Here is a 22288-nt window from a genome sequence, read left to right as displayed (position 1 = left end):
CCCTCATCTTTCTTCTTATAAAGTAGATTTGTATTCAAATAGTCAGTGACTTTCCTATCTCCACCAATAAATGTATTTTCCTCATTACTTATTTTTTGCAATGCTGCTGTTTTTCTTCTTTCTATCACTAATATATCTGAAGAAGGTATTATTTCCTTCCTTAACAGATTTGGCCATTTCTTCCTTTTAAGGCTTTTTTTTTTTAATTCTTTATTTTTAACTTTTCTTAAAAAGAGAAGGAACAGAACTCCAGTATACAATTGGAGGATGCACAATGACAGGGTAGACCAAAATTTCACAAATCATAAAGAAAATGCATCATTACATTCAGGCATGGACAACCATGTAACTGGTCCCCAAAGGGCTTGCCAAACCATACTGTGCAATACAATTTCATCATTATTATCCCTTACCACCCCATCCTCCCTCCCCTCCCCCCCCCCAGCGAGCCAGCGGAAAAAAAAAAACACCCTCCTACCACTACAAAGCCCACTTTAGTCCACCAAGATCCATTTTTGCCACTGTTTTTGAACTTTGTTACTAATGGCTTGGGAACCCTGGGATTCCACTCTCTCATATCTTCTAGTTAAGTCACCAAGATTTTCCCATTCCCTGCACATGGGGACAGTTGGGCCAACCCACCTCCTAAGTATCACCAGCCGTGCCAAAAATAAAAGTTTACAGAGAAGAGGTCTATATTCCCTAAGATCACTAAGATCCCTGAGGAGGGCTTGCTCTATAGATAACAGGGAGGTATAAATACCTCTCCTTACCAGGTTGTCCTCCACCCCTTTCCAGTTAACACTAAGTTCTCTGCAGGACCAGAACATACGTATCAATCCAGCCCCCTCTTCTCCACATCTATCACATTTCGCGGAGTCCCTCAAGCCTATCCTCTTTAAAAAGGAAGGAGTATAGTATACCCTATGAATTGAGTAAGTCTATATTCTGGCTTAGTTGATACTTTAGAAATATTCTGTAATATATTATCCCATGAGGTATCTTCTTTCTATCACTAATATATCTGAAGAAGGTATTATTTCCTTCCTTAACAGATTTGGCCATTTCTTCCTTTTAAGGCTTTAGAAGCATTTAATGTATGTATTCTTCTTTGCTTCCTTCTGTCTAATTTTATACACCTCTCTGTCAGATACACTTTGTCTTTTTACATCTTTCTTAGGCTGACATGTTTCCTTATAGCCCTTACATCTCTTGTAAACCATAATGTTTTATTCTTCCTTTTCTGTCTTTTACTTTTGCTACTTTAGGCTATGTTTACACAACATAATATTTCAGTAAAGAACGGATGCTGATTGCAATGGAATCAGCATCCGTTCTTTACTGCAAGGACAGCATTGCATTGAAGCCAATGCAATGCCGACTGTGTTTACACTTCGATATGTTAAAGTCTGTTCTTTAGAACGGGCGTTAAAATAATGTAACTGCCTTCAATGAACAGCATTTGGAAGTAGTAGCTGTTCACACAATGCAGCGACGGCCAAACATTACATTGGAGTGAATGACTAATTGATTTGCGGGCACACCCTGAGTGCCTGCAAGTCAATGTTAAAAAAAATGTTCCTGCGGCCGACACAGAGGTATTGGCTCCAGGAACGTCATAAAGGCAACCCAGCGCCTGGCACTTTAATGCTATGCAACAGACGCTGTTAAACCAAGATTGTGGGGGAGATTGTGATGGACAGTAGTATGAAATGGAATCACTTGCTGTACTGTTGTGAATGATAATGGAGGGCCCCCTACTCCAAGATACCACTCACTGATTCTTTGGATACAATGTTTGGACCACTTATCTAGTAAAGCTAAATCATTTTCATATTACAGATACTTCCAGGCATATCAACCCTATTGCACATGTTTGTGTTATCGGTAAACAGATCAACCTTCTCATATGTCACTTACAAACATTTTAAAAACATTAAACCCTTGTGACCACTTGTAAGCAGTCTCTGCTCAGAATACACACCGTTAAGACGCCCCCTCTGACATCTATCCTTCGCCAACCACAAATCCACTGAACTATCCAGGGCTTAAAGGAGTATTCCCCCCAAGAGCTAAAAATATGAAATGCTCCCAAAACCTAGCTGATCTTACTCACCAAGTCCCCCTGAGTATTTTGAGTAGGGATGGTCCGAACCTGCCGAGGTTCGGGTTCGTATGAACCCGAACGCTCGGCAGCAGATTCCCGCTGTCTGCCCACTCCGTGGAGCGGGTGGATACAGCAGGAGGAACGCCTGGAAAACTGGGATACAGCCTGTGGCTATGGCTGTATCCCAGTTTTCCAGGCGGTCCTCCTGCTGGATCCGCCCGCTGCACGGAGCGGGCAGACAGCGGGAATCATTACCGAGGGTTCGGGTTTGTACGAACCCAAACCGAACTCGGTTCGGACCATCCCTAATTTTGAGCCATCTCTCGTCTTTCTAGCTGCTGCCATTCCTGAGAAAAAGTTTTTCTAAAAGCCGATATATACATATATGCAAGATGGTGCTGGCCAGGAAACTACTTTTCCCATCATGCAGTGCTTCCTGCTGCTTGCTGGGACCTGTAGTTCTAGAGAAGCTCTGTGACCTGATATTTTGTGATGTGAATCGATAGCAGCTTACTGGGACCTGTAGTTCTATATATCAGGTCACAGAGATTCTGTAGAACTACAGGTCCCAGCAAGCTGCTATTAGTCCAAATCAGAAATGTGACCTGATATATTGTGATGTAGACTGATAGCAGCTTGCTGGGACCTGTAGTTCGACAGAAGTTCTGTGACCTGATACATTGTGTAGAACTACAGGTCCCAGCAAGCTGCTATCCATCCACATCACAATATAACAGATCACAGAGCCTCTGATGTGGATGGATAGTTGGGGGGATAAGTGACAGAGGGGGGGGATTGTAGATGTATCAGCAGGCTTAGAGCAGGGACAGAGGATCCTGGACGCTGCAAGGCGAGGCTGAGGAGGAGGGAGGACACACATGGCCTGGCAGAGGTCACAGGTCACCACATGGCCTTTGCTACACAGAACTCCACAGCTGACACACACACACTGATTGATTTATGACAGTTTAGCAGGCTGTCGGCAGATGATTAAGAAGAATCCAAGCGCTTAGAGCCAATGAGCAAAGTAGAAGTGAAGCCACCCCCATATCTTTCATATTAGGGAGGAATAATCTAAAATTTGACTTTTGACTTTAACTTGTATAAGCCCATTAAAAGATTGTCCCCAAAGTGATGAAGACTTGAGAACAAACAGACACACACACACACACACGGACAGATTGGTAGCCTTTTGACCTAGCAATAGGACATCTGCTTTTGATAATGGCTTCAAAGGGAGGACTGTTAAGGATGTCATTTTTTGTATTTAGTGAAAATAGGTCTGTCCATTAAAATATGGACAGACCTTCTTAACAGATGTTTACATTCCTTAAAGCTCACATAAGTAAACACTAGTGCTACGTAAATAACTTTTCCCGTACCTCAGCCAATGAAAGACTGGCACGAGCCTTAGAAGATGAAAACACCCCCCAGGATATATAAACTGTCTGCAATCGATGAATAAAGGAGATCCACCTTAACTATTAGTGTGTCAGGGTGTTTGATTCTCAGTGCACACTACAAACTTTGGTGACTTCACAAGCCATTGTAGAAATGTTTTTCGTTAGGGCCTCCATTTTTGTTTTTGCATGTAAGTGCACAAGGGATATTCCAATCAACACCCGGCATATTCTCCCATAACAACAATATCCAACTTTAATGCAATTTTTGTAATTTTATCCATAAATAGAGATGAGCGAATAGTATTAAATTGAATAGCTATTCGAATAGTACGCTATTCACGCTATTCGATTGTGTTTGAATATTTGACCGATAAAGCAGTAAAAATTCGATTTGCCCTACCACCACCACCACCCCCTGGTGCTTTTTTACAGCTTTTTGGCAGGGGGAGGGAGAGGCACTAGGAATAGGCAGGACATTAAAGAAAAACTCTAACTGATTGGCTGGCTAAACTATGTAACCTCCCGAGTATACGAATAGGGGATTTCCGATTTGTGTCACTTGCTGGTTGGAGCTAGAGAGGGATAGAAAGTATACTAGGGAGAGAAAGCTTTTAGATGAAGTTAGGTAGGAAGAGACCCCCAAAAGCCCTTGTTATGGCTAAAAGTATTAAAAAAACAGAGATTTAGAAGCTGTTGTGAGACAGGCAGTGTGTTCAGACATCTACTGATAGTGTATACAGCTGTATATTGTGATTGTGGGATAATACCTTGCTACTACTGATTTGCGCAGTCTGCATCCTGTAATGGAGCTTAACTGCTCTTTCATTTTATTATTGTAAAAAACCATTATACATCCGGTATATGGCTGTAAACTGTAATTGAGGAATAATACCTGCTATCTTGCTACTACTGATTTAAACAGTCTGTGTACTGTAAAGGAGTTGTAAAGCTCTTTCATTTTATTATTGTAAAAACAATCATATATCCGGTATACGGCTGTATACTGTCATTGCGGGATAATACCTGTTATCTTACTACTACTGATATGTACACAAGTGCGTACCGATAGACCGAAACGTGCGCTTCTATTTAATGTTCATAATTTGTTTGTGAATGTTCAGCGAACACGAACTGATCATGAATATATATATATTTTTTTGTTCATTGTTCGGGATCCTAACCGACATTGGGATGTTCGCTCACCACTAGTGTTAAACGCACCCAGACATGCTTCCCCTGCTGTCCTATGTGCATTCCAGAGGTGTTGGCATCATTTACTGGGGTTTCATTGTGTACTTGGTGACCTCCTAGTGGTCCAATATTGATTTTCAGGTCCCAAGTATTTTTCTCCCATAGACTATAGTTAGATTCTATATTCATTTGAATATACAAATATTGGGACCTATTCGAATTGAATTTCAAATTATCGAATATTTCACTATCCGCTCATCTCTATCCATTAACATATTATCATAGTTTTCAGGTAGCCCTGGAGGCCTACAGATAATACTTATCCTAATAAAAGATCCCTGCATAGTTTACATTAAAACCTACCCAGTCTCCAGCTCTTCATGTGCATTATGGGAAATGACTGTAGACTGGCAGAAAGCATGTCTCTGTGCTCTGCTGTGATGCACTGTTTGTGAATGCTACATTAAAGATATATCTTTTCAATAAGTGCAGCTGGAAATCCTATCATTTTACTACATTAACCAAGTGGACTATTCTTATAGCTGTTGAGTGCTACTATGGATGGTTGTGACCCCATGGACTAAGTCCCAGGAGGTCTCTTCCTTCTCTGCTGGGAGTTAATGTGTCAGTGAGTGGGATTTTTAAGGATGTAATTACTGTTGATTTTAGACTAAATGGTTTATTAACAAAAATGATTACCCTGCCTTTTCTTTTCTTTCCTGTAAAACTATATCCGGTTATGTCTATTTCCTATTGTAGAAGAAAGTCCCGGCACTTCACCAATTCAAATATATGCTTATTTATTATGTGCAAAACATCACACAGTACAGGAGGACGCGTTTCGGCATATTGCCTTCATCAGCTTGGAGCTGATGAAGGCAATATGCCGAAACGCGTCCTCCTCTACTGTGTGATGTTTTGCACATAATAAATAAGCATATATTTGAATTGGTGAAGTGCCGGGACTTTCTTCTACATTACGCCTGGTACGCCATCCCACCACGAGCACCACCACCGCAGCAGTGCCGTCTCCACCACTACTTTATGTCTATTTCCTAGTCATTATAGATTTTGAAACACATCTCTGTTACAGCAACTAAATCAAAATTATCCCTAGATGTTATAACCGTTAACTCACAGATCTTGATGCCGAAACTGTGAGCATTTCTGCATTGTTTTATTCTTATCACCAACTGCATGTATCCTACTAACAACCATGTTTTCAGAAATCTGAATACATTTTCTTATCAAGTAAGGGCAAAAATTATCTTAATAAACTATATTTCTATCCCCTTTATCTAATTTTAATGCCTGTCCAAAATCTTAATTTCTTACCAAGTACCTTTGAATCTATATGTGATGGCTGCACATCATCCCTCTTGTACAACTCCTTTTTAGACTACTTGCGAAAATATAATATTAAATATATAATGTGCTCCATTGAAGTCTATGGGGAATTGACAGTGCACATACAGTAAAGAAAAACGGTAATAATATCCCTTATTTTTTACCCCTTATTTTAACACCATATTTTGCTTCTTTTACTGTGTGGCAGCCAAGCCTTAGATTTTCCTTGCACCCATTTTTGTACCATTTGTTTTAGTGACATCCTTCCCTAATGAAGTAATGTAATTCATAGATGATGTGCTTCAATGATTTACATAATTTGAAATGCAGAAAGCAATTACACATTTTTTTTTAAAGGAGGAGCAACAATTAGAATAAAAGAATAAAACACAGAATATCCGTGGTAGAAAATCCCCACAAATTGACTGAAAAAATGCCACACATAAACCATGTTGCATTTTGAAAAAAATGGCAAGAAGCCAAAAAATACACAAAAAGCTAAGAAAGATGTCATTAAGCCCATGGGACTTTTCTTCACATTTAGGCTACATACATGTTTTCCCAGACTCCTTAGGACTACATCAAACTTCATCAGCCACTGGCATTCAATTATTAATGATATTGAGGATGGAATTAACAGCAATGTTTCTATCTTTGCAGATGACACCAAGCTTTGTAGTACAGTACAGTCTATGGAGGATGTGCAGATGTTACAGGATGACTTAGACACACTGAGTGTTTGGGCGTCCACTTGGCAAATGATATTCAATGTGGATAAATGTAAAGTTATGCACCTGGGTACTAATAACCCACAGGCATCATATGTCCTAGGGGGAGATACTCTGGGAGAGTCGCTGATGGAGAAGGATATGGGTGTACTTGTAGATAATAGACTAAACAGCACACAATGTCAGTCAGCTGCTTCTAAGGCCAGCAGGATATTGTCAAGGATTAAAACAGGCATGGACTCTCGGGACAGGGATATAATTTTACCGCTTTATAAAGCTTTGGTGCGGCCTCATCTGGAGTATGTCCAGTTCTGGGCACCGATTCATAGAAAGAATGTCCAAGAGCTGGAGAGGGTACAAAGACGGGCAACTAAACTAATAAGGGGAATAGAGCATCTTAGTTATGAGGAAAGATTAAAAGAATTTAATTTGTTTAGTTTGGAGAAGAGACGTTTAAGGGGAGATATGATGAATTTATTTAAATATAAAAAGGGCCCCTACAAGAAATATGGGGAAAAGATGTTCCAGGTAAAACCCCCTCAAAGGACAAGGAGGCACTGCCTCCACCTGGAGAAAAAAAGATTCAACCTCCGGAGGCGACAAGTCTTCTTTACCATAAGAACTGTGAATCTGTGGAACAGTCTACCCCAGGATCTAGTTTTGGCAAAAAAAAAGTAGAGGGCTTCAAAACAGGCTAAGACCAAAATAAGATGACTGTAAATGTATAGAATCTACCTATCACCCACCCCCTTCCGTCCATCCATCCCCTCCTTGGGGGAACTCAATGTCTTTTTTCAACCGTACTGACTATGTTACTATGTAAATTTCAAACGATTGGACTTAAGCATGCTCGAGTTGTGCTCATTTCTATTTGTTAACTTAAAGATGCCGGGGAAAAAAACACTATGAACAAATTAGTTGGATGCATTAGCAACATCCTACAAACTTTAACAGCCAGACATCTACATGGTAAATGCACTGGTATGGAATCTTGAATCAAGACCATGTGCCACAAAGTTATGATGAATGCGTTGAAAGATCTTGAGATATATTTTCATAAACTGCACAAAATCATGCCAAATTTGACATACAATAGCCAGGATTTACACAGCATTATTCATTTCAGTCCTAGGCATATGTTTGCATCCCATATAAAAAAGGGTTGGAAACATACAGTATACCGCAGTCCAATGACATTCCTCACTGACACTTAGCTAGTGACTACATGCAAGCCACTTATCACACGCATACACTTATTTAGGTGGACCCAAACATCAATGATAGATTAACTATCATTATTGGTGGTATAAAAAAGTAAAAAGAAAAAAAAGCTTATAGAAACATCTATATTATTAATAGGTATTGCTGCTGTTGTTTTTTTTTTTTTTTTTTTTTGTATTGCTAGGTGACAATGATGGTGAGAACGAGTTTCATCAATTATGGTAGTGTGAATGAGACTCTGCATGTAAATACAGATTAGCCAGGTATTTTAAAAGTGGACAAGGAGCTATGAGGAAGTGTTTAAGGAGTAGCATAGCATATGTTAAGAAACATTGAAACTTTAAGGCCTTATTTATATGTTCAATACACAGTTCTTATACGGTGTGCAATGAGTTCAGAGTTCCTGGAGCTCTGAAACCATACATCGGCTTGGATGTGTCAAAACAGTACCACAAAGATTTAAACAGGTACTGTACAAAGCTCTCAACATCCTAGTGATAGATGATTCCTGGAACTACCAACTCTGTTCCGTTGCACACCATCTTTATATACAGACTATGCATGTAATGTGTAAATAAGGCCTAATTCATTATGGTTAGAGGTTTTTTTTGTAAGTTGATCATTTCTAACTTTAAGGGTGTGATCTGTGTGGCCGTCCAAGGTGTATCATTACTGTCATTACCAAATAGAGTACCAGTGGTTCTAATCACACCTAAAATTTGTACTTCTGATCTCACACTTGGCGGATGATCCTATGAACTGGCATTTACAATGGAGGCAACCTCATTTGCTAGTTAATTGGTAAGCCACTGTTTTTCAGGCTCTATACTTTATACCAGAAAGTGGGTGGGACATCAGTAGGAGTCATTGCACTGAACAGCATCTAACCGGAGACAAACAATATATACTGTATGTTGATAACTTGTGCATAGAATTTTTTATTTACTTGATTTAGATTAATTATTTCTTGCTAAGATTGTTAAGATGATGATCACAAAATAAGCCTTTTAAATGTTATATATAATATTAATATATTTGAAATTTAACAAATGCTAATCTCAAAATCCTATTTATATATTCATATAAATGTCAAGAGGTAACAATTACATCTCTACTGTCTACTAATCACTTACATAATAAAATTAAGTGAAGGCATAACAGATTGTAAGCAACATTTCAGTTGGGGGTAAAACACAGTTAGGCTATGTTCACACTTCAAAAATATTAAAAAAGACGTCCGATTTTCATATTTAAAATAACGTCCGTTTTTGCAGAGATTTAACTGACCGCAATGCAATGCATTGAAGTCAATGGGAAGACAGACGTCCAATGCACCCAGCGTATTGAATAACGGACGTTTTTGCCGCGGGCGTCAAATAATGAAAATTATCATTATTTTCGGACGTCTTTTGCAAACAGCGGACGTTTTTTATTTGTAGTTCACACACAGTTTTCCTTTTGTCACCATTTTGTCTCCATTTTTACTATTAAATTCATTGGACTTTTCAATTAAGCCTCATCCAAAGCCCAATTAGTAACTAAAACTAGAATATTGTGCCAACAGCCGTCAGTGCACCAAGGGGAGGTCAGGCTGCTAAATAACGTCCGTTATTTTAGCCTCAAAATGACGGACATCATTTGAAACGGAGATGAAAAGACGTTGTGTGAACATAGCCTTACAGTATTATATAAAATAGAGTTTGGGATGTTATATTTTAAATGCTCTTTGGTACTGCTTTGATGAAAACAATATTTATTTTTTATAAAATTTGTTATAACTGTTGAAATGGGACCTTAGATCTTTTGTGTTTCAGAAAACAAACAAAGAAAAAGCTTTTTTCAAACAATGTTTTCAACAATGATATATTTTTCACAGATGTGTATCGTCTGCAATAATATTTATTTCTTCCATTTATTCATTCAAGTTTTAAATAGCCAGAATAAAAAAGAAAGGAAGAAATAAATGACAGTAACAATAAAAAGCATGTATATATAGTTTCCCAGGTATTAAAAGTTTACATCCTACAAATATATCTGGTAGACCTCAAGTTGTATCAGAGCACCGGTTCGGGGCTGACTATCATGTACCCAAGGTAACGTCATGTCCAGCACCATATCCCACCGTTTCCTGGAGAAGAGGTGACAGCAAGAAATGTACGGGTCTCCTCTATCATGTATACCTTCACACAAATACAGTAATCCTTTTAGAGCAACGTTAGTTTAACTAATTACATTTTAAAATGATTATGATTTAATAAAATTTTAAAAATTAAACATATAGTTATTATAACTTTGTTACTAAATTTTAGCACACTAAGCTCTACATTGTATTTTTATGAATATATTTACATTTGAATTTTTTATTTTTTATTTTAAACTGTCTATGTGTTGAACGTGTATGTTTATGTTCATGACATATAGAATAAAATTCAATAACATTAGGTTTATAATATAATATATAATATTCTAACTCGCGTATGTTCATCAAAAAACTAAATTTGTTTAACTGAATATAATTTTCAATCTAAATCTAAAAAAAGAATTATTTATGTAAAATTAACATTATAAATTAAACACTTCAAATCGTATAGACGTTAAAAGCCATATTTTGCAGTTGCTAATGGGATATTGTTGATTTATGAAATGTTATTAAGTTGATTACAATCAAATGTCATGGAAATGTAAGATTCAAGACCACTTGTTATGTTCTTGGAGTAATTAATTGAGTAGGGTTAGATGATGCCTATTATTAGATGTTTCATTATGAATGTAAAGCTGAATATGACTACATGCACAGAGGCACCCATGCAAGCATCTTGTACCATAGTGAGATATATCCCCAGAAAATAGTGGGATATGGTGCCCAAGTGATTGAAAAGGCTGAATCGTATACCTTGCTGCATGAGAGCTCCAACGCCAAACCAGAAGCTATTTAGCAAGGTAAAATTGTTTTCCACCACGTCTGAATCAGGGTTGCAGGGATGTGGGTTATACCATTCATATGGACTAAACCTGTGACAAGTGAAGGAAAAAAAAATTAACCCAGCAAGAGGATGAGATATCCACCAACAATCACTGCAAAAGAACAGAAAGATTTAGAAGTTAATTTAAAAAAACAAAACAATTCATTCTACATAAAATAAAGCACATGAAAAATACAAAATGATTTACATTTGCATAAAATATTGTTCAGAAGAAATTGACAAATGAAAAATTTAACATAGACTATAATAATTTCTTAAAGCGACTCCATACCCACAATCTGCCCCCCCCCCCCCAAACCACTTGTACCTTCAGATAGCTGCTTTTAATCCAAGATCTGTCCTGTGGTCCGTTCGGCAGGGGATGCAGTTATAGTGATTAAAACAACTTATAATCCAGCAGTGCTGTGTCTAACGGCCGGGGCTTACATTAGGCATTAGGCTGGTACAACCTCTCTGTCCTTCCTCCCCACCCTCCTCATCATTAGGAATACTCCAGGCAGATTGCTTCCTATTCCCCATCTGTGGCAGCCCAGCACATGGGCTGGATCGTTAATACACCTGTGCAAAGCTCAAACAGCAGTAAATGTTCCTGGATCATTCCTAATAATGAGGAGGGTGGGGAGGAAGGACATAGAGCTGGTGCCAGCCTAATGCATATACAAATGTAAGCCCCGGACGTTAGACACAGCGCTGACGGATTAAAAGTTGTTTTTATGACAATAACTGCATCCCCTGCCGAACGGACCCCAGGACAGATCTTGGATTAAAAGCAGCTATCCGAAGGTACAAGCGGTTTGGGGGGGGACAGATTGTGGGTACAGAGTCGCTTTAAAGGAACACTGTGTACTAATGTACGCAGTCTTAAAAAATGCTTCTGTGGCAATTAGTTCTGAATCCACAAGTGGTTATGTTTCCATGATATACTAAAGATCGAAAAGAACGTCCATTGTTGTTAAATAACAGCCGGAAATAATGTTCATTAACCTTATTCTCGGCCTTTGTTTAACAACAATGGCCATTCTTTTCGATCTTTAGTACGTCATGGGAACATAGCGAGTTTCTTATTTAAAATAAGGGTGGTTAACATTGTGAGCTTCCTTTTACTCTATATATTTTACTTAAATATATTACTGCCCTGATAAGACTGGGTTATAGAAATTACTTATCTCACGTAAAGTGAAGGTGACTCTTAAAGTGATACTGTCATCTGCGCAAGAGCGTCTGCTTTTGTTAGTGATCTTTTATATGTAAAAAAAAAAAAAAGTTTTGATCATTGGTGGACAGTTTCACCAAGGCGGGGCTTCTCTGCCATTGAGTCCACTTTTCCCTGCCTTGGTCCAGTCGCTGGGCTGAAGCTGGTAGAAGGGCACTCAATTGCAGAGAAGCCCCGACTTGGTGACAGTGTCCACCAATGATCAAAACTTTTTTATTTACAGATAAAGAAGCCAGAAAGAGCATTAACTAAGGTAAATCTGATATGTGCTGCTCTTATCATCTCTCATGTTTGGACGTGTGGCAGAATTCCTATTTCTAAAAATTGTATACTCTTTTTATATGGAAAAATACATGTTGAGTTGGAATTTAACCTTAGAAATAAGTAGAGTATTCAAAATGACACACCAAATATTATTTTGACAAGTAACAGGTATAGCAACATTAAACCCTATATTTAACTGGTCCTTACGCTTTATGTGTTCAATAGTATTTAAAAGTTGAATCAATACCTTTTTTTTTTCTTTTATACCATACCATACAAAAGAAAGATGGCTTTTAAGAAACTGTTTCTTAAAACTTAGATTAGCAAAAAAAAGGACAACTGCCGAAAATGGAAAAATGTGAAAGAACAAGTTTCTGGCTTACATATGTCAAAAATAGGTTAAACAAAAATGCCTCTCTCTCCCTATCTTTATCCACAAAAAACAATGTTATCTTGAACATTTTAAAAATATTTTACCTTTCTCTTTCAGAATAGGTAGAAATGTACCAGTGTATATAGTAGAAAAAAAATACTTTTTTTTCTTTGCAAGCTCCTATTTTTCTTTTGCAAGCTGGTGCCACTGGTCTTGGTGTCCTGTCACTGTAACATCTTCTGTATCTACTTGACAACACCTTAAGCTGAGTTTATGCCTTCCAACAGATGTACTACAATTACAGTGATTTACACAATATTAATGCAAAAAAAAAAAGCGCCAATGTATGGCAATAAAGCTAAGTTGGCAATATAGTTACTGATTTCCCTTGTGAAGATTCAGATAGTATAGGAAGTACTCCACAAAAAAAAAGTGCAACCTTTTGCCCATGTACACACTGGTTCTTGGAAATGACCCCCTCCCCTCCCCCCAAGCAGGCTATAACTCTGCAGATTAACCACCCAGCTATAGCTATCATTCAGGCATGTCTTGCTTTTTCCCAGGGAAAAAAAAGTAACATAGCATTTTTTGACATACCCATACCTTTCTATGGGCACATGTAAGACAGATTAACTACTGTTTCATGACAATTTGGAATAGGCTATGTTCACACAAAGTCTTTTCATCTCCGTTTAAAATGATGTCCGTCATTTTGAGTCTAAAATAACGGACGTTATTTAACAGCCTGACCTCCCCTGACCACCCTGCACTAACGGGTGTTTGTACATTATACTAGTTTGGGGTTACTAATTGGACTTTGGCTGTGAAAAGTCCATTGAATTTAATAGTAAAAACTGAGACAGAACGGTGACAAAAGGAAAACTGTGTGTGAACTAAAAATAAAAAATGTCTGCTGTTTGAAAAAGACGTCCGAAAATAATGATCATGTTCATTATTTTGAGGCCCGTGGCAAAAACGTCCGTTATTCAATACACTGTGTGCATTGGACATCCGTCTTCCTATTGACTTCAATGCATTGCATTGCAGTCAGTTAAATTTCGGCAAAAACGTTATTTTAAATATGAAAATCGGACACTTTTTTAATATTTTTGACGTTGTGTTAACATAGCCATACACTCCTCCTCCTTAAAGGAGTACTCTAGGCAACCATATAACAGGGAGGGCAGGGGGTGGTGGGAACATAACATTCAAATGATACTTACCCATCTTGGTATCCCTGCAACACCACCATTTATGGTTACCCATCCCCTGTATCTCCCATCCTTTAACATCACGGCACAGACAAGACATTGTCTGCAGTTACTGTCTGGCTAAACCAGACGTTACTGTGATATAGTGATGACTCAGAAAGCGGAAGATACAGGAGACCAGCAGGTGACTGTGAGCGGTGGTACTGTAGGTACAGGGTACTGGAACAGGTAAGTATCACTTATTATTATCACTATATTATTATTTTAACACACCCCCACCCTCTTTTTTTTTTTTTTTTGCATTTGCCAGGAATACCCCTTTAGGCTATGTTCACACTACGTATATTTTTGTAAAACTACAGCCGTTGTTATACATTGAAACAACAGCCGTGATTATTATAAAAATATGTTACTTTGCCATCTATGGGATCCCGGCATATATACATAGTATATGATCTGGCCAGGATCCCTAGTGGTGCCGCAAACAACTGACATGTCAGTGTCAGTGCACACCGTGGACCGAGTGGCTCCTGCCGCACATTCCATATTGTGTACTGAGGAGCTCTGATGCGGGCGCGCACCGATGAGCCCGCATCAAAACTCTGTGGCGCTGAAGATCATCCTGCTGGTACTGCAGTACCGGCCGGGATGATCATATCTGAGGTTGGTCGTTCTGTAACCCGGCCGGGTCACGGAACGGCCGGTCTCTTACATTGTATGAAAATATCCTTAATATAAAAGTGTGTATGTTAAGGGTTTATTTTGTTATTGCCATGCAAGTCAACAGTAAACATAAATTTCTATGCAGTATGTTGAGCCTATTTATTTTTTGAGAAAAAAAGGGAAACCTGGTTTCTTTAAAGAATCACATTTCATATTACCACAACCCCCCCTCCCCATTTTGCCCCATTAAATTACATCCCAGTGGATTGCTAAACCTTAGATGTAGATTAAACAGTAAATGTACTGCTGCCAGGACCAATAATAAACAGTTTAATCAGATTATGGCAGGGAAAAGAAAACATGTTCACACTCCAAACAGAAGATAAGCCACACTGTATGTTTGCAATGAGGCAATTTACAAAAACAAAACAGAGTAAAAGACAGCAAGTAATTAAAGATGTTAGAAAGTCTAATTACTTTGCTAATGACACACTATTTTTTCCCAACTTCTTCAGTCTTAAAAGCCACTTTGGAGCTGAACCGCTATTCATTCCTCTCAATTGTGTGAAAATCTTTCATTTAATCAAAACTATTTAAATAAGGTTCCTGTCACTTCAGAGAATTCAATTTTCTTTACTATATTCTTTCCAACACATTAATATTCAGAGGATCAAACACTCCATTTTCACTGTACTAATACAATATTAGAACACCTCCTGTCTTAAAAGCCTGTACTTGAAAAAACAAAGAATTTTTCATTTCACACTCTACAGATAAACTGACATTGTTCATGGGCTGATTAGAAAGGTTATAATTAAAAAATATATAACAAGGAATATGACCCAATTTATTTGTCATTGTGATAAGACTTGCCAAAGTTTATTTTATTCTTATGCTGTTTCAATTCAACTTAATGCTGTAAAGCCTTAAATGCACTAATGCTTTATGGTGATTTCTCTGGAGGGATTTATTTATTTATTTTTTCTGGAAAATTTGCTACAATATACGGCTATGTTCACATGACGACAAAAAAAGAGAAAATCCGGCCGATTTTCATATTTAAAAAAAAGTCTGTTTTTGCCTAAATTTAACTGACTGCAATGGCAATGCATCGATGGGAAGACAGACGTCCAATGCGCACAGTGTATTAAATAACGGACGTTTTTGCCTTGGGCATCAAAATAATGAACATGATCATTGTTTTGGGACATCTTTTGCAAACAGCGGACGTTTTTTATTAGTTGTTCACACACACTTTTTCTTTTGTCACAGTTCTTTCTCCGTTTTTACTAATAAATTCAATGGACTTTTCAATTAAGCTACACCCAAAGTCCAATTAGTTACCCCAAACTAGAATAATGTGCAAACACCAGTCATTGGCCTGGGAGGCCGGGCTAAATGACGTCTGTTAATTTAGACTCAAAATAACGGATGTAATTTTAAACAAAGCTGAAAGAATGGGCGTTAAAATAATGAACATGCCTAATATTTCCGGGAGCCGTTCGCCGATATTTTACATTGTAGTCAATGGTTAATTGAAATGCTGATACACCTAACGGTGTCTGCAATTCAGTTGTAAAAAGATAATGTTCCTGCAGCCGATACAGCAGTATCACCTGCAAGAAAGTGCAGAATTCCACTCGGCATCTGGCAGTATAACACTGTCTGTTGCTATGCAATGGACAGTGTTATACACAGTGTGAACATTGCCTTAGTCTAATCTGTGCATTAATATAATCACATTCATATATATCTATACTGAAAAACTTACTGGAAAATGACAATGACAAAGGTTCATGTAGTGAAGGGAACATTGAGTGACAGATGTTTTACATGAAGCTATGAAAGTCATGTTTTGAAAAAAAAAAAAAACAACAACACACTTGTATCATTAGCATATAAAAAAAAAGTCACGGGAGCAGAGATTGATATTTTAGTACAAATGAAGTGAAAAGCTCTAAAAAATGTTTTCACTATAAATGCATATGTTTTTTGTGTAGGACCTATTAAACTTCTTTTATTCTTTTATTTATTAGTCTTGTTATAGAAGCAAATCTTTGAGACCCTTCCAATTTGTTTGGCTATATACGCATGGCAGGGAGCATTTGTATAGGAGCATACTAAAGACTTAGTGCACATACTAAATGTCCATAGTGAGCGACCTATGATGCCTGTGTATCGTGCCATATTACAGAGATATTATCTTCTCATAGGAATTATTTAAAGAGGAACTATCAGTAGATTGGAAGAATCTAACTTGCTGATAGCCCGCTATTGTGCAGGAGACACCGAGGATGAAAGTATGTCTCTTACCTTCCTCCTCAGCGCTGTTCTGGTGCAATTAGTCATTTGCTCCACGTTCTGATAAGACCGGCATCAGCACCCATAGCGCCAATCCGCCCCTGGCTGGCCAACCCATTTCTAATTATAATTACCCCTTTCTCAACCTGGGATCTTTGATTCCTCAATGCCCAGGTCGTTTTAGGACAACAGCTTATGGGATAATAATGATCCCATAAGCTGATGTCCCTGTGTCTGCCCCCTCTCCTCTGTCCCCTGCCAATATTGTAACAGTGGAAGGGGAGATAGGAGAAGGCAGACCTCATGGGCGTAGAGCCACGATGGACAGCAGTCAGAAAATTCTCCTTCTGTTGGGAGAATTCTCTGTTAGAAGCCCTATAGATGCTGTGGTCGTGCTGACCGCAGTATCTTTGGGGTTAACTCTCAGCACCGGAGAGCGGCTTCGCTGCTGAGTGACGCGGTGGGTGTCTGGCTATCACTGATAGCTGGGATCCGCCCCGGATGACACAGGCGCAGATCCTGCGTCTGTGTAATCTTGAATCGTAAATGAACATTGCTGCAGCATCAGACATAGGCTTCAGCAATGTTAATTTACAGTGCAGCAGTGGGAGAGGGTTAATGAAGTGATATGAGGCGGGGCGTTGCTTCTAATTGTGCCCCAGTGCTCTTAACAGTCTTATCGGATTGTGGAGCAAACCACTAACTGCACCGGAACAGAGGTGTATTTACTAAAATTTACACATAAATTGTAGCTAAAATTTGATTTTAGCAAGGGTGCTTTGGCAGCTCATATGCAGGGGATTAATAAAGGTTATCGTGTGATATACTGGACCTAATAAATTCCCCCCATATATGTCCAATGTTAACAGTTCCTAGATATTGATCAGCTACAATATTGTTATCAATATGCGCTACAGTATTTTTTATAATAATTTTTCTCTATATTTAACTCTATTACATAAAAAGATAGTAAAATGCAATGAATTGCTGTATTTAAAGAACAATTGTACTATATATTATTTGTAGAAACATATTTGCTACTAACTACTTATATCTTAAAAAACATTAACTTAGAAAAGTTATAAAAACATATAAAAGTACAGTAGTTGAATAACATTGTAGTACCTATGTGAAAGTGTGGTGGATTAAAAGAGAAGACAGGAACATCAGTATCTCCTCTGGCATGTACATTTACTGTTTCCACCATTAAAAAGGTAGGCATGTTTTGTCTGTTTATGGAGAGTAAAGATTGCAGAACTTTAAAAGTAAACTCTTAGAACTAATATAAGTCAAGGTTAGAGAAAACATCATATTTTGATAGAATGACATATTTCTCTTTTACCCTCAGGCATGTTTCGCACCTGTAAAATGAAAACTATGTAAAAAACGTAACATAACATTCTCTTTTTGTGAGCTGGGTGATGGGGATGAAAGCTTTCTGAAGGGCATTTAAAGTGCTATGTTTAAAAACAAAACAATCTTGTATGTGAGTATTTATTCATGAAGATATATTTATAGATGAAAAGGGTGAAATCATATTACTCGCAATTACTCGCAGTTTGTGGCTATGTTAACGACTTTTTTCATGAAAAACATCTATCATTTAATAAAGACAGACATAATTAACGATCATGATCATTAATAATGTCTGTCTTTATTAAAAGACAGACGTTTTTCATGTAAAAAAAAAGCCGAATCGTAGACGAAAAATGAAAGATTTGAAAACTTATTCAATTAATATAATTTCTTTATAGAAAGTTAGATATGATTCAAATATGTTATGATTTTTTAAAATTAAAGAATAGCAATAATATTACGCATTTCTAAGTTGTTCTTTACATTTCAATATCTATCTATATATATCCATCCATCTATTGGTTAGTCTTAAATAGATGTCTCGTTAAAAGCAATAAAAGTAAGACATTTGAATACCATAAATTCTCATTGGCTACACGTGAGGTCACAGGTCATGCAAAAGCAATCAACAGCATAATTTCCATTTTTAAAGGGGAAGTATCAGCAGGTTAGACAAATCTAACCTGCTGATAGCTCCCTAGTGGGCGCAGGGAGCGGAGGATGAAGTTACGTCTGTCACCTTCATCTTTGGTGATGTTCCCATACTGTTAGTTGTGAAATCCTCTGCCCAGTAAGCTCTTAAGAGCACTGGGTGTGGGACTACTGCCTCCTGAGAAGTGATCCAACCTGCTTTCCCCTGCCTCTCAGCTGGCCCCCCTAAATTGATAATCATTAGATAGGGGTTGGCTGTTGTGGGTGGAGCCCCATCCCCTGTATGGTGTTCCGCCCCCAGCTGGCCTGCCATCCTAAATATTAGCAATGGAGGGGCTGGAGGGAGGGGCTAGATTGGTGCTAAGTAGGTGGTAGCCCCATCCCCAGTGCTACTAATGGCTTACCTGGGAAAGGATTTTACAGCTAACAGCACAGGAATGGCACAGAGGATGAAGGTAACAGACATACATTTATTCTCAGTGACCTATGCTGATAGGGAGCTATCAGCAGGTTAGATTAAACCTTTACTGTTGTATTTTGCTTATTTTACTTTTATTTTAACATAGTAACATAGCTAATAAGGTTGACAGAATATAAGAGTCCATAAGGTTCAACCTAGAGAAACCCTACTGTGTTGTTTTTATTTTTCCCACTTTGGTAATATAGCGGGAAAAGGCTGCCTCCTCGTAATAATCTCAGCAGCAAATGCTGTTCATGATCAGTATTCTTTGACGTGATAACAACAATATGGCTGCCTTTCCCTACTATGTTCCTATGCTATAGCCTTTAAGGTATGTTCCCACAACATTTTTTGAGGCGATATTACAGCCATATTTTTGGTTATGTTCACACTTTGGTACATTTTCGTCAAAAGTGACCATCATTATCATGATCATTATTGGCAGCCATCTTATTAACAAGATGACCACCTTCTTCTGTTAATATTATGAATTACGAACATACCGATAGAGTGTAAAAACTTAGGCCACATAGACTGAAATCTCATTAAGGTTCATGTGTCTGCGGGTGTTTCCTGGTCAATTCCCACCATAAAAGTAAGGAGGTTTTGCTTCTGTGGACATATCCAACATACTGTACATTTTGGTGGCCTCCTACAATCCTTAGGGTGTAGTCATATGTGACAGATTTTATTTATTTATTGTTTTGCTAAAAATCTGAAAATGAAAATCAGTTTTATCCACCTGGATTTCTGCAAGTGCCATTTAAATGAATAGGGCCTCTGCAGAAATTTTTGCAACAAATGCATCATGTCAATTCACAATTACAAAAGAATATTTAAATGCTGATGCAAAGTTCAAAACCCAAGTCAGCAGTTTAGAGTCAGCAACAAACCCAATTACTAGTAGCAAATAGTTATGTTTTCAAGTTTTTGACCAGGAAACCTTTTAAATCTAAAATAGTCCAAAAGTAAACTTAGGGTTTGGGTTCAGGCTATACGCTAGGTTACTAAGGGAAGTAGAGAAAAAAAAGTGGCAAAAAATATAGATTTTTTTTTTTTTTGTTGTTGTAAATTGCTGCTTTACTTTTAAGAATTAGCTTGTGTTCTGTTGTTTGTTTGCAATTTTCTTGAAGATTTATGCTAGAAAGCATATTTCTTTTACAGGTATTATTTACGAAAATTGAGGTTATGATTTTTATCAAATTACAATTGTGTCTCTGCATTAATCTTGAAAATTTTCTAAGGATTTTATTGCATGCAATGAATTAGAGTAGACAAAAAAGTGAATATTTACAGATAACTAGATTTTTAGCCATACTTCCCTTGTAACCAATCAAAAAGGTAATAGTCAAAAGTTCTCTTTTGTAAGGCACGTCTATAAATTGATTGCAAGCGAAAATATATTATAAATTCATGAAAGTGAATTATCTGGTAATGGACAACTTGTTGTGACATGTGATGCACTGAATTAACATTGTATAAATTAGATGCAATAAAGAAAATATAACAAAAGCATTCTGTTTCTCAACACCAATTTCCACTCTGTAGTCTACAATACTAACAAGGTGATAGTCCTACAAATTACATTTTTTAATGTTTGTTTGTCTCTGTATTTGTGAAAATTTAAAGTGATATATACAGTAGCCTCTATGTTATTTGTCCAACAACCAGGATCGGCATCAGCACAGAGCTTAGGGGCCCAGAAAGGGAGATGGCCCTGGTGTCAGTCAGTCAGTATCTGTGTCAGTCATGTGTGTTTGTGGTTAGTGACATCTCAAGTGTTTGTGTATATTGTGTGGATGATGGGTGAATGGATGAGGGGCCCAGTGAGGCTCTGTGGCGCAAGGGCCCGCAAAATCCTGGAGCCGGCCCTTCCAACAACTAAGAACAACTATCTATTTATTTATCTATGTACAAAAAAAAAATAATAATCTGCAGTATGCTAAAATATGATAAAGTTATGAGTTATTCCATTCAGAGGTGAGTATAGCAAAATACAATGTTTCAACTCTCTCACATTAGTCATTATGAAGCTTGGTAATAAATTTGTGAGGCTATGTTCACATAATGTCAAAAAAAAAGGCGGCCACTTTTGCTATTTAAAAAGATGTCAGTTTATGCCGCCATTTAATTGACTTCAATGCAATGCATTGAAATCAATGGGATGACGGACGCCGAAAGCACACTATGTATTGAATAACGGGCGTTATCACCGTGAACGTCAAAATAATGATCATGACGATTATTTTGAATGTTTTCATTTTTTTATTTTTTTCACCCTAGGCAACCTAGGATGTACCGTTACACCATGGGTGGCTGTCCCCAGGTGATTCTGGGTGTACCGGTACGTCCTGTGTTATGAAGCGTGCTCCGGAGGAGGTTGAGCTTCAAAGGAGAGTCTTCTGCTCATTGAGTCTTCCAAAGGCAGGCTCAATGAGCAGAACACCTATAACTCTGATCAATGCTATGCCTAGGGCATAGCGTTGTACAGTGTTTGCAATCTAATAATTGCAGGTAAAAATCCCCCAGGGGGACTTAAAATGTGTAAAAAAAATTAAAATGTTTTTATAAATACCCCAAAGCCCCTCCCCAATAAAAGTTATAAAAGTTAAACTCACCCCCCTTTCCCATTATATTATAAAACATATAAAAATAAATAAATAAACATATTATATACTGTAGCGTGCGTAATTGTCCGATCTATTAAAATATAACAATCGTCATCGTGAAAGGAGTAAACGAAAAAGAGGGAAAAAAGCAGGATTGCCAATTCTTTGTTACATTATATATATATAAAAAAATATTAAAAAGTGAT

The 22288-nt window shown here is 37.6% G+C and overlaps 1 protein-coding gene across 1 annotated transcript in view; it reads right to left on the bottom strand.

The window, feature by feature from the left end:
- Nucleotides 1-22288, bottom strand: part of GRIK2 (glutamate ionotropic receptor kainate type subunit 2) — a 521506-nt gene that overhangs the window by 102104 nt on the left and 397114 nt on the right. Inside the window, exon 12 of the mRNA XM_069973610.1 lies at nt 10891-11009. Within this exon, the coding sequence (XP_069829711.1) occupies nt 10891-11009 (119 nt within the window). The remainder of the gene's footprint in view (nt 1-10890; nt 11010-22288) is intronic.

Source organism: Dendropsophus ebraccatus, chromosome 6, assembly GCF_027789765.1.
Source record: "Dendropsophus ebraccatus isolate aDenEbr1 chromosome 6, aDenEbr1.pat, whole genome shotgun sequence".
Lineage (NCBI taxonomy): Eukaryota > Metazoa > Chordata > Amphibia > Anura > Hylidae > Dendropsophus > Dendropsophus ebraccatus.
The sequence above is the reverse complement of the archived record's forward strand: the minus strand, read 5'-3'. Positions and strand labels throughout refer to the sequence as shown.